Source organism: Dendrobium catenatum, unplaced genomic scaffold, assembly GCF_001605985.2.
Source record: "Dendrobium catenatum unplaced genomic scaffold, ASM160598v2 fragScaff_scaffold_853, whole genome shotgun sequence".
Lineage (NCBI taxonomy): Eukaryota > Viridiplantae > Streptophyta > Magnoliopsida > Asparagales > Orchidaceae > Dendrobium > Dendrobium catenatum.
The window spans coordinates 1,636,008-1,648,328 of record NW_021319315.1 but is presented as its reverse complement, the minus strand read 5'-3'; the positions used below and the strand labels follow the sequence as shown (position 1 = coordinate 1,648,328).

The 12,321-nt window shown below is 35.2% G+C and overlaps 2 protein-coding genes across 9 annotated transcripts; both read right to left on the bottom strand.

The window, feature by feature from the left end:
- Nucleotides 1-665: 665 nt before the first annotated feature.
- On the bottom strand, nt 666-3,429 carry LOC110107231. Its single transcript, XM_020837427.2, has 3 exons — nt 3,170-3,429; nt 2,500-2,832; nt 666-1,492 (listed from the first exon to the last, which is right to left on the bottom strand). The coding sequence occupies exons 1-3, from the start codon at nt 3,362-3,364 to the stop codon at nt 1,001-1,003; spliced, it is 1,020 nt and encodes a 339-aa protein (XP_020693086.1). The 5' UTR covers nt 3,365-3,429; the 3' UTR covers nt 666-1,000.
- Nucleotides 3,430-6,284: 2,855 nt separating this feature from the next.
- Nucleotides 6,285-10,869, bottom strand: LOC110107225 (glucan endo-1,3-beta-glucosidase 2). 8 transcript variants are annotated; one of them, XM_028696913.1, is made up of 6 exons: nt 10,788-10,869; nt 9,484-9,685; nt 8,938-9,075; nt 8,072-8,410; nt 6,915-6,942; nt 6,285-6,825 (listed from the first exon to the last, which is right to left on the bottom strand). In XM_028696913.1, exons 3-6 carry the CDS (start codon nt 9,002-9,004, stop codon nt 6,585-6,587), a joined length of 675 nt encoding a protein of 224 aa, XP_028552746.1. In that variant the 5' UTR covers nt 9,005-9,075; nt 9,484-9,685; nt 10,788-10,869; the 3' UTR covers nt 6,285-6,584. The 8 variants fall into 8 exon arrangements, with proteins under 8 accessions (XP_028552746.1, XP_028552745.1, XP_028552749.1 ...); XM_028696912.1 differs by having other exon boundaries at nt 10,740-10,856; XM_028696916.1 differs by having other exon boundaries at nt 8,120-8,410; nt 10,740-10,856.
- Nucleotides 10,870-12,321: the final 1,452 nt, after the last annotated feature.

Below are 12,321 nucleotides of genomic sequence, written 5' to 3'. Positions count from 1 at the left end.
TTGAGTACAAATGATACCCTTCCTTGGAGGAATGTATTGGCTCAATGTAAAAAAATATACATCATATAGAGCAAATTATATAGTTGGAGTTGAAAGAATTCATAGGCATGAGAGTCATTCTCTCTTAAGAATGTTGGCATATTCATTTGATTGGCAGAACAGTGGTTGGGCAATGCAAGTCGAAGAGACCATAGTTTGGAGACTAGGGTTAAAGGCAAGGGAGGAGTTACAGTGGGATCCTTGGGGGAATAGGCCCCCATTGGCCCAATGAAAAAAGCCCATTGGCACTAGCCCAAGGAAGAAGCCAACACATAAATTTACTTTTATAAAATAGAAAGGGCCCACGGAAAATGCCAACAACCATTGGCCCAAGAAGAAAGCCCATAAATTTTTTTTACTTATAAAGATATTCTCTCTCTCTCTTCCTTTTTTTTAATTCCTTTCATCATTTTTTTGTTTTGCTATTTCTCTCTCTTTTTTACTAATAACAATAATAATACTAATAATAATAAATAAATAGTAATATACCTAATAATACTAATTAATAATTATGATGATGATGATGATAATAATAATAATAATAATAATAATAATAATAATAATAATGGTTAACAAGTATACATCACAAAAACAAAGAGAGGTTCATCTAAGCTCCATTGCTTTACCAAATTACACTATCACAAGACTTTATTGTACAAAGTAATCTTTTAAAGCTATTGTAGAAAGCAACTTTCTAGTTGAAATTTTTTTTCAAAAGCAGCGGCCAAATCGACATTGTGATTGCAGTGTGAAAAACAACATAGTAAGAACGATATCTCAATCGAAGTCTTAGACTATTTACATAGAGTCATCTTAATTTTAGTCTATAAATATAATAAATTTATGTACTTACTGAACTATTATGGATTAAATTTAACATATTAGATATATTAGAACTAAAATGGTCATCAGCGATCATTTTGCCCTTCTTCTCTCTTGCAAAACAAGCTAAAATTTGCTCCTATGAAAGCCTCTTTATCCCTTCAGGAGGAATGAAGAAATCAGCACTGAGTCCAGGAACATTGAAATCAACATCATCAATGATCCATCTCTCCTCCATTATCATCGACACACTCATCGTCTTATCTCCTGAAACCCCGAACTGCTCCAGATTTACTACAGATCGACCTGAACGAGCAACCATGACGCCATTAGTAGGCTCATAATCCTTCATCCAGGAGCTGATGGTGGTCTTCCAGAACATAGATTGGGCTCCAGGACATTGAATTCTCATCAACTGAGCATCTTCCAGGTGAAGCAGAAGGCCGCTTCGCTCACTAAAAGAGCCAAACATTACATGTTCGATTATTTCCACAGTGTTGTCACTTTGATATGATAGTTTAGAAGCTTCAACTTCTAATCTCAAAATGAAACAATCTTCTTCATCGATTTGTTTATCACCAATGTGCTGAGCTGAAGAGAAAATTGCAGCAATGGCCATTGGATCCAATCCCTGCACAATGATGTGGTAAAACAAAAAAGTTATGAATTCAAAGCATATAGATCTATTATAGATCAATTCAATGCATGTTACATTGGTTTTCAAAATTAAAGAGATCTTTTTGTTTCAAGAGTTGATTAAGGTTTCCTTTGAGACGACTTTTTTATTGCTTATTAATGCAGTTTTTTAGTACAAAAATTAAAATTTATGCACTAAAAAATGCTTTAAAAAACAGTAAGAGAGTCTTCCCAATCAAAGCCTAAGTGTTTGTCTAGCATAGCTTTTTCCCTACTCTTTTCATGCTGTTGCCACATTTTTATTTGATTATTATTTTTTCTCACTATTTTTTAGAATTTTTTTATGATCAAAAGTTTTTTTTTTTTACAATCAAATTTGTTAGAATGTGAAAACTTAAATGTACATCTAATTTTTAGTTCACTTAACTTAGGTAGTAAGCTAACTTATGAATGTCTTATATTCTTTGGATAATGATCTTTTTGAAGGTATGGGACGGCTTTCTTACTGCTTTTTAAAATAGTTTTTTAATACAATAATGTTATATCTTGTATTTAAAAGCTGTTTTAAGAAATAGTAAAAAAGTCGTCCCAATGGAAACATAAATCTCATTTCTGGACTATTAAGGTCTCACTTCCCGAAGAGAAATGCTAAACATCTAAAATTCCTATTATGAAAAAAATCTTATTTTTCTTGTGTCTAAAGTGGATGTCTACATTCCTTACAAATTCAAACTTGAATTAGTATATTTTATTCTTATGCCTAATTGATGTCTCTACATAGGGCCTAATCTTTCCAATTTCAATATATAAAAAATGGACATAATAATCACAAGAACCCTATTTTAAAAATTAATTATTTGAAGCTAATACTTCAATTATCCAAACTTTCAAGATTATGACTTCGTTGCTTTATTACATAAAAAAAGCCTGATCTTTTTGCCTCTCCATGCCCAACATTAAAAAAAGAATAAAAAAGTCACAGAATTTGATGGTGCCACTTGCCTGTAGCGCGCGCCTGAGCGGCCGTACTCCGCCTTTTGCGGCGTGGGCGGCGAGCCACGGCGTGCGGCGCCACGCGACGTGGCCATCGCTTCCGGCAGACACGTGCAGGCCGGCGACCTTGAGGTTGATAAGCCACATGGCCGGCGACATCTGCCACATCACAAAAGAGCCTTCTTGGCAAGAGGAGGAGGCTGCGGCGGCACTCTGGCCATGTTTTCCGGTCATCTCCACACGGCCGGCGGCGAACATGCTTTTAGCCGGATTTCTCTCCAGCTTGCCACAGCCGGAGGTCGCGCGAAACTGCTGTATTATGTACTCTGCTGAGGAGGCCACCTGCAAAATACTAAAATTATTATTTTTAATTTAATAAACAATTAGTAATACAAATTTAAATCATTGAAATTTCTCCAAACTTTAAGCCATATTCATTGAATCAAAAGCGAGCAGAAAAAAATTGGAGCTTTAGCTTTGAATGAACGGGCAAATTTCATTACTTGTTCATGAAATCCTCCTTCTCTCACTTTTCAATTGCGACGATTTTCATTCAAAACACACTCAACATTGCTAACACGACAATATGTCATTCATCAACTCGAATATCAAATATTAAAAAACTGGAAAGATCTAATCTTTATGCTTGTAATGCGAGCAAGAGAGAGAGAAAACAAACTCCACGCAGTTGTTTTGGTAAGATGGAAACAGGAGAGAGAGGGCAGGCCATGACGCTGAGGAGAACTTTGAGATTAGATTTCCGGTGGAAGAGCTGAAGGCTCTTCAGCCAGCTTCGAAAGGAGCCTCTTTTATTTGCAGATAAGCCTTCTTCTTCACTTTCGGGCTCTTCTGCAAGAGGAGCAAGCGTGCCCATCTCTCTTTCTTTCTCTCTATCTCTGAAGATCTCACCGAGTTGCCATTTTACTTATAAAGACGTGGTTTTTCTGCAATATTTCTCTCTGCGAACATAGTGGGGTGGGGCTCACAAAGGGGGAATGGTGCTTTTAAGGAAGGCAAAGGAGAAGGGTTGGGCGAGAGGTCGAGATCTTAGTCGATAATGGTGTTTGGTAAAATTGGTGATTCGAGGGGAGAGTACTTGGGAAGAAAAGATACGGTTGACGTTTAAACTCTCAAGCAAAAGGAGTATTTTTTTTTTTTTAATTGGTATGGGGAAGATTATTAATTTGTTTATTTATTTTTTATAATATATATGATATTTAGAGGGAAAAAAGAAATAAATTTATATTCTATGATTTAAACAAAATGTTTTATTGCTATATTTGTTGTAAAGCATAATAAATAAATATAATTTATGATGAAATAAAATAAAAATCAAAATTATAAGTATTATTTTCGATGATTTGGTGAGAAGATTGAGCCGCTCAAAAGTTCAAAATAATAAGTGATAAGTAAAATTCACTTGAAGAAATAAATAGCTAAAATTTAGCTCCTATCATTTGTAAAAAATTTCATCAAAATAAATTAATTAAAATATATTTTGAGATGCTTTCATGTTCCTTTTTATTTATTAATAATTACATATATTGTAAAACAAAAGTCCAAATAATTTTTTCTAAAAGATATAAAAAAGATATCAGCTCTTCAAGCAACTAAAAGAAAAAGCCTTTAAATTCAAGAAAACTTTACATGATCAAATTCTTTACCTTTATTTTTACAGTAAAATTTGTTTTTTTTTTATTATTGTTTTTTAGTTTTAACTGTACTATTAAATGATGGTGTAAATCTTGAACAGTTGCATGGGATCTTCCTTTTCCTACTTTTTTTTTTTAATCTTCCTTTTCCTACCTTGATCTTGTTGCGGGCGTGAATATACACGCAGTAGAGTAATAGAATAAAACGTCTGAGCAATATCTGTATATCCGGTACATCAATAAATAGTTGAGAGAGAAAAAAACATAAGTTTTTTACGAGGAAAACCTGGAAAGAGAAAAACCATGGGGTTTGGCCAAGATTAGAAAGTTTCACTAAGTTGAATGAATTACAAAACTTGTTTAGTTCTTTCACTTAGAGACGGTGGAATTACAATAGATTGGAGAATCGGATAAAAGTCTGGAGATGGTCAATGAAAAAGTAGAAGTTCGACAGTGGTTGACTAACGTGCGAAAGTTAGGCAGTGATCGGGAAGAACTCCAGCGGAGATTGATGAACAGACAGAAGTTCGACAGTGGTCGACAAAAGGGCGGAAGTCCGGTGGTGGTCGACAAATGAGCAGAAGTCAAATAATGGTCGACGAAAGGCGAAAGCTGGCAAAGGATGAAGAATGAGCGGAAGTCCGATGGTGGTCTGGAATAACTTTGGTGGTGGTCAAAGAAAGGGTGGAAGTCCAGTGATTGTTAGGATTATTCCCGGTGGTGGTCGACGAACAAGCGAAAGTCCAGCGGTGGTAGATTGTAAGTAAGCTCTCAAATTCTATCTTTCTCCTCCTTTCCTCCTTCCTCTCCCTCATGTGAAGAATGAGAGGCTATTTATATTTTTTTGGAATTGGCATGACTTGTAAATATGCGGAGGATTAATGTCAAGATAGAAGCGGTTTGAATGGATGACTGATATTGATCCCCTTGATTGTGAACCGTTTACTAGGCATTTGAATGTCTTAATGATATCAGAATTTGGTGATCTTGGGCTCGTTAGATTCTTTTCATCGAGCTGCTTGATTTGAATATAAGCATGTCACATTTAAATTTCGTTTGGTAATTCAAATTGTGGTTTGAACCTTCCAAAAGTTGAGTCTTCGATTTGGACCCATTTGAGCTCGGATTGAGTCAAATTTGGTGTAGTTTGGTTTGTCTATTCGATACATTCAATTCGACTATAAGTTTGCTAAAATCGGAGTTTGGATGGTCCCAAATTTAATTTTAGAAGCTTTCAACTCAACTTTGCCTTGAGATTCATATCCGATCTAGATAAAGTTTTGAAGATATACCAGATCTACCATTGCAATTAATCATTCTGATAAGTGAAGTGTAAGACAAATCAGATGTCTGTGGGAAAGAGACATTTTGGAATTAAATAATAAATAGAAGTTTTAAGTCTATAGGAAGATGAAATGTTTGGTGTCTCAGATGTAGTAGGGACAATTGAATGATGATTTTAGATTTAAAAAAAAAAGGTTTATGTAATCCAAACTGGTGGGTTAAGCTAATAATGTTTCAAATAAAATATATATGCTTATTTATATATTGTTTTTAAGAAGATTTTAGGCTTTTGTTTGTTTAGACAAGAGTGGATTGTTTTGATCATAAGAACAAAAAGCAAAAATAATCAAATGTAGTAAATACACAAATAAGAGAGAAGAATATCGTAGCTACGAATGCACTCTTCATGTCAATCAAACACCTTCCTTCTCTTCGATGAACTCGAAAGACTTTCATCTGTCCTCTAATGGTGCAATAGTACTCGATTAACATCTAAACATTTTTGTTTGAAGATGCTGAATTCTCCTCAAACCGATTCACATTGATTTGATGATGGGCCAATTTTTAAGACGGATCGAGCTTGCCATATGACCAGTTCATCAATCATCTTCTTTCATTTTTTAAAATTTCTCAAAACATATTATGTATCATTATCTTATCAAAATGAACATCTTCAGCTTCTTTCTATTTGCACTCAATTTTTACCAATAATTAAGCATCAAGGACATCAACTTGTGCTCCATTGAAAAAATTCAAACTTTTCTTACAAATCTTACTTAAAAAAGACAAAGTAATTACACCCACAAAATCAATATATTTTCTTATACAACACAGTACATATAGAAGAGATGCAAGAAATACAAAGAAGTGGTGAGCCAATATGACATCCCATTCTGTATATTTTGCCAGAACTCACTTTAGTGATTCATAGTTCACTGGAGATCATTCAAACTGGAATTTACCATCTGATACTCTGAAAAAATCACATAATTTTTAGTTTACAGACATTGTTCATTCAAAAAAATTACAGCGACTTTGATCCTTTTAAATGTCCTCTGATCAATCATAAACGAATTACATGATGAGGTACCAATCACAAAACAAAATATGGATGAGGATAAACGTACATGAAAGGGCAAAAAATAGACATGCAGCTTCTTATATCCCTCTTATGTATGTGATCTGGAAATTTTGCAAAGAAAAAAATACCAGAGGTGAAAGGTAAACCAACTTATGAACTCGTAGGCATGGAACGCCATTTTCACCGTTCGTTGGTACAAACGGAGTAAAAGGAGGTGCGAAGCTCGGACCACCGGCACTCCCTGAACCACCGGAGGAGTTTGTGCTGCCGCCACTGCCACCGCCACTTCCACCACCAGGGTTTGTTCCAGTCCCAGAGCTATGAATAGAAAGGATTCAGGACCATTCAGAGATTCAGCTGTTCACATAAAAAGGATTAACATTTACATGGTTCACTTCACTGCTCACCTTCCCGGGAAAATGCAAGAGCCATTGCCTGCAAGGAAAACCAAAAAAAGAAGAAAATGCCAAATCAGAAAATTTCTTAGAATGTATAAGGGAATGTAATCTATTTACTAAGCAACACTAAAAGGAAGGTTTTGAATTTTTTGATAAGCCATAGAGACACAAAGGGTTCTAAACAATATATTCAAAAACTACCATTATTGAGGATTGCTTTGCTAGATTTTGTTTATGGTAAAAGAGTTGATGGTGAAAAATATTGATAGAAGATTACATTAAGCTTATATTAGCCTAGATAATAGGCTGTAAATATGCTGTTGTTAGTAACATCAAGGAGATTATTTCACTGAAAGAAACTTTTATAAACCTTAATTTGTTTCAAGCACCTTGAAAGAATATGCCATGAACGTAATAGCATTACCATCATCACTAGCCTTATCCTACTGTTCTGCAGTTGGTTCCATAAATCCTCACGCATCAATCATTCTTGCTAAATGGTGTATGAGGTGTCAAAACCATTCTAAGCAAATCTTTCTAGCAATTTTTATCAAGATTATCTTTGGTACCCATTTTGCTTCTTAGTCCTTGAACAAAATTTATCCACTAATATTATCGGAGTATTTTCTACCCTTCATTATACATTTTCAAACTACTGACATCTATTATTCACTGTCTTACCTTTAATAGATGTTACTCTCACCATCCCTTTTATATAATCATTCCTCAATCTAGTTTTGCCACATCCATCTTATAATTCTTATTCTTATCATGATCAAATCGGTTAACCATTTTTACTATGCAACATCCAATATAAATACAACATAACTGGCCAAATTATAATTTCATAAACAAAGCCAAAATCATCACACTAGCCAAACCAATGTATAAACATTTCAACATTCTCACAAAAGAAAAAAAAAAACATATCAAGTAATAAAAAGACTTGGTTAGAAAAGTTGGGGTATTAGATTTGATTTATGTTAAGAAAGACATAGGTAGACCTAAAAAGACTTGGTTATAAAATAGTAGAAATGATCTTTCTTTATTAGATTTAAATGAGAATTTGACTTTTAACATGACACAATGGCGAAAAAGGATTCATGTAGCCGACTCCACGTAGTTGGACAAAGGCTTGATGTTTTTGTTGTAATAAAAAGACTTACTCGGGTCATTGGTAGTAAGTGTAGCTGTGTTATTGAAGAAGCATGTCCCTCCTTTGGCTCGACTAGCTTGGTAATATGCATCGTAGGCATAAGAAGCGATAGCTACAAGATTGTTAGCTACATAACAAGGCTGACCTGGCTGTATAGAACTGCAATTTGCTAAACCAGGTCCACAAGCCCAGTCTGTACCTAACTTTAGTGCAGTAGGGTCAGCATTTTGTATTGCCACACAAAAATTTCCTATTGAATTGGTGTTTCCATCAGCTAAGCTTATATAAGCCATACCACCAGGTAAGAATGCCTCCAAGTCACCCTTCACATGTGAAGCATATGATATGCCTGCAGCAAGCAAAGCATTGATTTGCCAAATTTTATTATAACTGTTAAAACCAATAAAACAGTAATAGTTAGTCAAGAATTTACTGAATTGCGTGTTTTAGGAGTTAATATTGAACATTCAACCATCAAAATCACTATGATAAAGCTTGACATGGAAATTAAAAAATGTTGAATTGAAGCAAAGATGAAAATTTAAATAAGAAAAAAAATTTGGAAGCAATTATAAACTAATATACTCTAACAAAAAGAGAAAATTTGAATATTGAAATTTATATTTAGGCTTCGTTTGGGACGGCTTTTCATTGTTTCTTAAAACAGCTTTTTAATTTAAAAATTAAAATTTTTATACTAGAAAGCTGCTTTAAGAAGCTGTAAGAAAGCCATCCCAAACGAAGCCTTAATTAAGATTCCATGTCACCATTAAAATGTAGAAAACTACCAAGAACCAGACAAGATATGGTGGTTACATGTTCTTTAGGGAAAAGAAATGATTCCTTGTGAATGATTAAAGAATAGATGGGGAATACCTGGCAAACATGAAAAACAAATAACGATGGGCAGAATATTTGTCTGCAATCTTCCAATGGAAAGCATCTTAAACAGCTATGCCTTATGCATGAAGTTGAAATGCCAGTAATTGGAAAAAGATAACCACCAAACTGGATCTGCAATATGGCAAGCATAGTTAAAAAGCTGTCAAAGAGGTGAGTTGCCATACACATCTAGTCCAAGGTAACAGAAATAGGCATCTAAAAGGAAAAAAAAGAAAAAAAGCTAAGCCTTAAATTAAGAATACTTTAACCAGCATATGTCCATAAACTTAATAAAATGGAGAACATAATAAAAGGAACTTAAAGGAATAACCAAAAAAAGTCCCAGTTTTGTTTAAAATGGCAATCATCACTTTGCTGCAGACAAGATAAAAAAGCTTTGCTGATGAATCAAAGCAAAGCTTTGTGGAAAAGAAGAGATCTTGGATCTCAGTAAAATACATAAAACAATACTACTTTCAACCAAATAGTTAAACAACAAAATCGAATAAGAACCATCACTACAGGAAATTCGCTGTTTACCAGCGGTCAAATGATCGCTGGTATTACCGGCGGACGCCAACGGTTTTGTTGTCGGACATTTCCGGCGTCGTAGCCGCTGGAAAATGGCCGTCGGAATTTCTTTCCTACGCGGTTTATTCCGGCGGTTTGTAAAATGCTGGAAAACTTAACTTAAGTGCCGGAAATTGCCGCCGGTAATTGATGATTTTCCTGTAGTGCATATCTAACAAAAGAAAACCACACGGTCTTGAGAATAAAATTTTGCAAATAGAAGAGTTTTCTTCGAATAACTATCTAACTATATGGCTTTATGAAGCAGCAACATCCTGACTTGCAAGAGAAAATTCTGAATGGTGTCAACTGTCAAAAGACAAATTCCCACAACTATATAGCTTTTACAGCTCACCTACCACTCTAATAAGTTATAACAAATTAATTACACAAAACAGAACTAGTACAGAAGTAGCACTCAAATAGAATGAATGGGTGAGGAGAATTCAAAAACTTGACCCAACAAAGTTTGGGATAAAGCTAGAACTGACGATGACATCTCTCCTACCATAATTATGTCAAATGCTAATAAAAGCTGAAATAATCTTGCAGAAAGAGAAAGTTGATGATAAACTCATATAAGTTAATTATCCTTGTCAATGGCAAATGGAAACACAGAAGAACAGAAAATATCAACAGAAAAGAGATAACTCGTTAAAAATGCATAAATTTTTGGTATTTGTTAACATTATTCTACTATGTGCCAAGATGAAATGCATTCATGATGTACTCAATGAAAAAGCTCTCAATATGTCTTTTTTATTTACTTTTATTACTTGAAAGCACAATAAGTAATGCTTATTGGTCAAAGCTCTCCATATGTTCGATAAAAATATCCTAATAAGGGTTTTATGAATGCCAAGTTTCACCCCTTATCTCCAGACTGGAAAATTTGGAAAGTAGATTGATTTGTTGAGCTCACTCTACTGTATAGAAGCAATGAAAAGAATGCTACCGAGTCTAATTTCTCTTTGAATATTCCAAGTAGCCAAATTTCAAGATTCACCAGACTGATAAAGAGCGCAACTTTATACTCCACATAGTTCATATTTCTTCGTTTTTAAAGGAGAAGAGAAGAAAGATCCGAGCTTTGTGCATCCAAAAGCAAAACAGGCTCTTTAATTAGGGTATAAAAAAAAAGCACTAATCACCACTGGAGGACACGAGGAGAGAGAGAAATAGACGCAGCGAAAACGAGAGAGAGGGGAGAGGAAGAACAAACTCACGAGGATGTCAAAGCGAATTAGCGAACAGCCAGAGCAGAGAGAATATACCGTTAGGGCGGAGCCAGCTCAATAATTTAGAAGATTTTTTGTAACAGTAGAGGAACCCGAAAACGAGGCTTTAAATGAGTTATATATATATATATACACGCACAGGGCAAATTATTGCGTCAGGTGACCGAACGCAGAAATGCTTTAAATTACACGCACAGAGGGAGAGAGGAAAGAACCTATTTTTTTTTAATTGGTCCAGCACGAATCTTGAAGTAAAATTGAGTTGAAAGCTCTAAAAAATTAAATTTGGGATCATTCAAACTCCTATTTTAGCAAACTCATAGTAGAACAGAACTTTTAGAAAAAAACAAACCCAACGACATCAAAATCAATTCAATTTAAACCCAAATGAGCCAAAATCAAGAGTTCAAAGCACTTTAAAAGGTTCAAATTATAATTGGGATTACCAAACGAATTCTAAACATGAGATGCTTATAGTAGAATCGAGCGGCTCGATGAGACGAATCGAAAGAGCCTAAGATCACTAAATTCTAGTATCATTAAAGCATTTAAATGACTAGTAAATGATCCACAATCAAGGGGATCAATATCGGTTGTCTATTCAAACCACTTACATTTTAACCTTGATTCTCTCCATATTTACAAGTCATGCCACACTCAAAACAGGGGAGTGAAGAAGGGAGGAGAAAGGAAGAGATTGTCGGAGTTTGCTTGTCACCAACCACCGTCGGACTACCGTTGTTTGTCGATCACCACCGGAGTTCTACCAAACCACTGTCGAACCTCCGCTCGCTAGTCAAACACCACTAAACTTCCGCATGTTTGTCGACCACCACGGAGATCTTCTCGATCACCGCCAGACTTCCGCCTGTTCGTCGAACACCGTCAGACTTCCGCCCATTCGCCGACCATCGCTGGAGTTCTTCCCGACCACCGTCAGACCTCCGCTCTTTCGTTGACCATCACCAGACTTCCGCCTGTTAGTCGACCACTACTGGAGTTATTCTCAACCACTGTCAGGCTTTCACCTGTTCGTCAACCACCACCGAAATTCTGCCTGTTCATTGACCATCAACATACTTTTGCACAATTCTCCATTTTATTGTAATTCCATCGTCTCCAAGTAAAGGGGCGAATCAAGCTTTGTGATACATTCAAACTTAGTGGAACTTACTCATTTGGGCCAAACCTCATGGTTTTTCCCTTATTAGGTTTTCCACGTAAAAAAAACTTTTGGTATTTTTCTCTCTCTCAATCATTTTTTAGTGTAACGGATTTACGTACATTGCTAAGATGTTTTATTCTTTTACTATATTGTTGTGTATACTCTCGCCTGGAACAAGACAACAACAACAACAACATCAAGCCTTTATCCCACTACGTGGGGTCGACTACATGAATCCTTTTTCTCCATTGTGTCCTATTAAAAGTCAAATTCTCATTTAAATCTAATAAAGAAAGGTCATTCCTAATATTTTATAACCAAGTCTTTTTAGGTCTACCCCTACCTTTCTTAACATAAGTCAAATCTAATACCTCTACTCTCCTAACCGTGTCATCGGAAGGCCAA

Coding starts and splice junctions, on each gene's coding strand:
- LOC110107231 (XM_020837427.2), bottom strand. CDS start 3,364: ATGGGCACGCTTGCTCCTCTTGCAGAAGAGCCCGAAAGTGAAGAAGAA. Junction 2,833..3,169: donor TACCAAAACAACTGCGTGGA/GTTTGTTTTCTC, acceptor AGTATTTTGCAG/GTGGCCTCCTCAGCAGAGTA. Junction 1,493..2,499: donor CGCTCAGGCGCGCGCTACAG/GCAAGTGGCACC, acceptor ATCATTGTGCAG/GGATTGGATCCAATGGCCAT.
- LOC110107225 (XM_028696913.1), bottom strand. CDS start 9,004: ATGCTTTCCATTGGAAGATTGCAGACAAATATTCTGCCCATCGTTATT. Junction 6,943..8,071: donor ACTTACTACCAATGACCCGA/GTAAGTCTTTTT, acceptor TTTTCCTTGCAG/GCAATGGCTCTTGCATTTTC. Junction 6,826..6,914: donor TCTTGCATTTTCCCGGGAAG/GTGAGCAGTGAA, acceptor TTCTATTCATAG/CTCTGGGACTGGAACAAACC.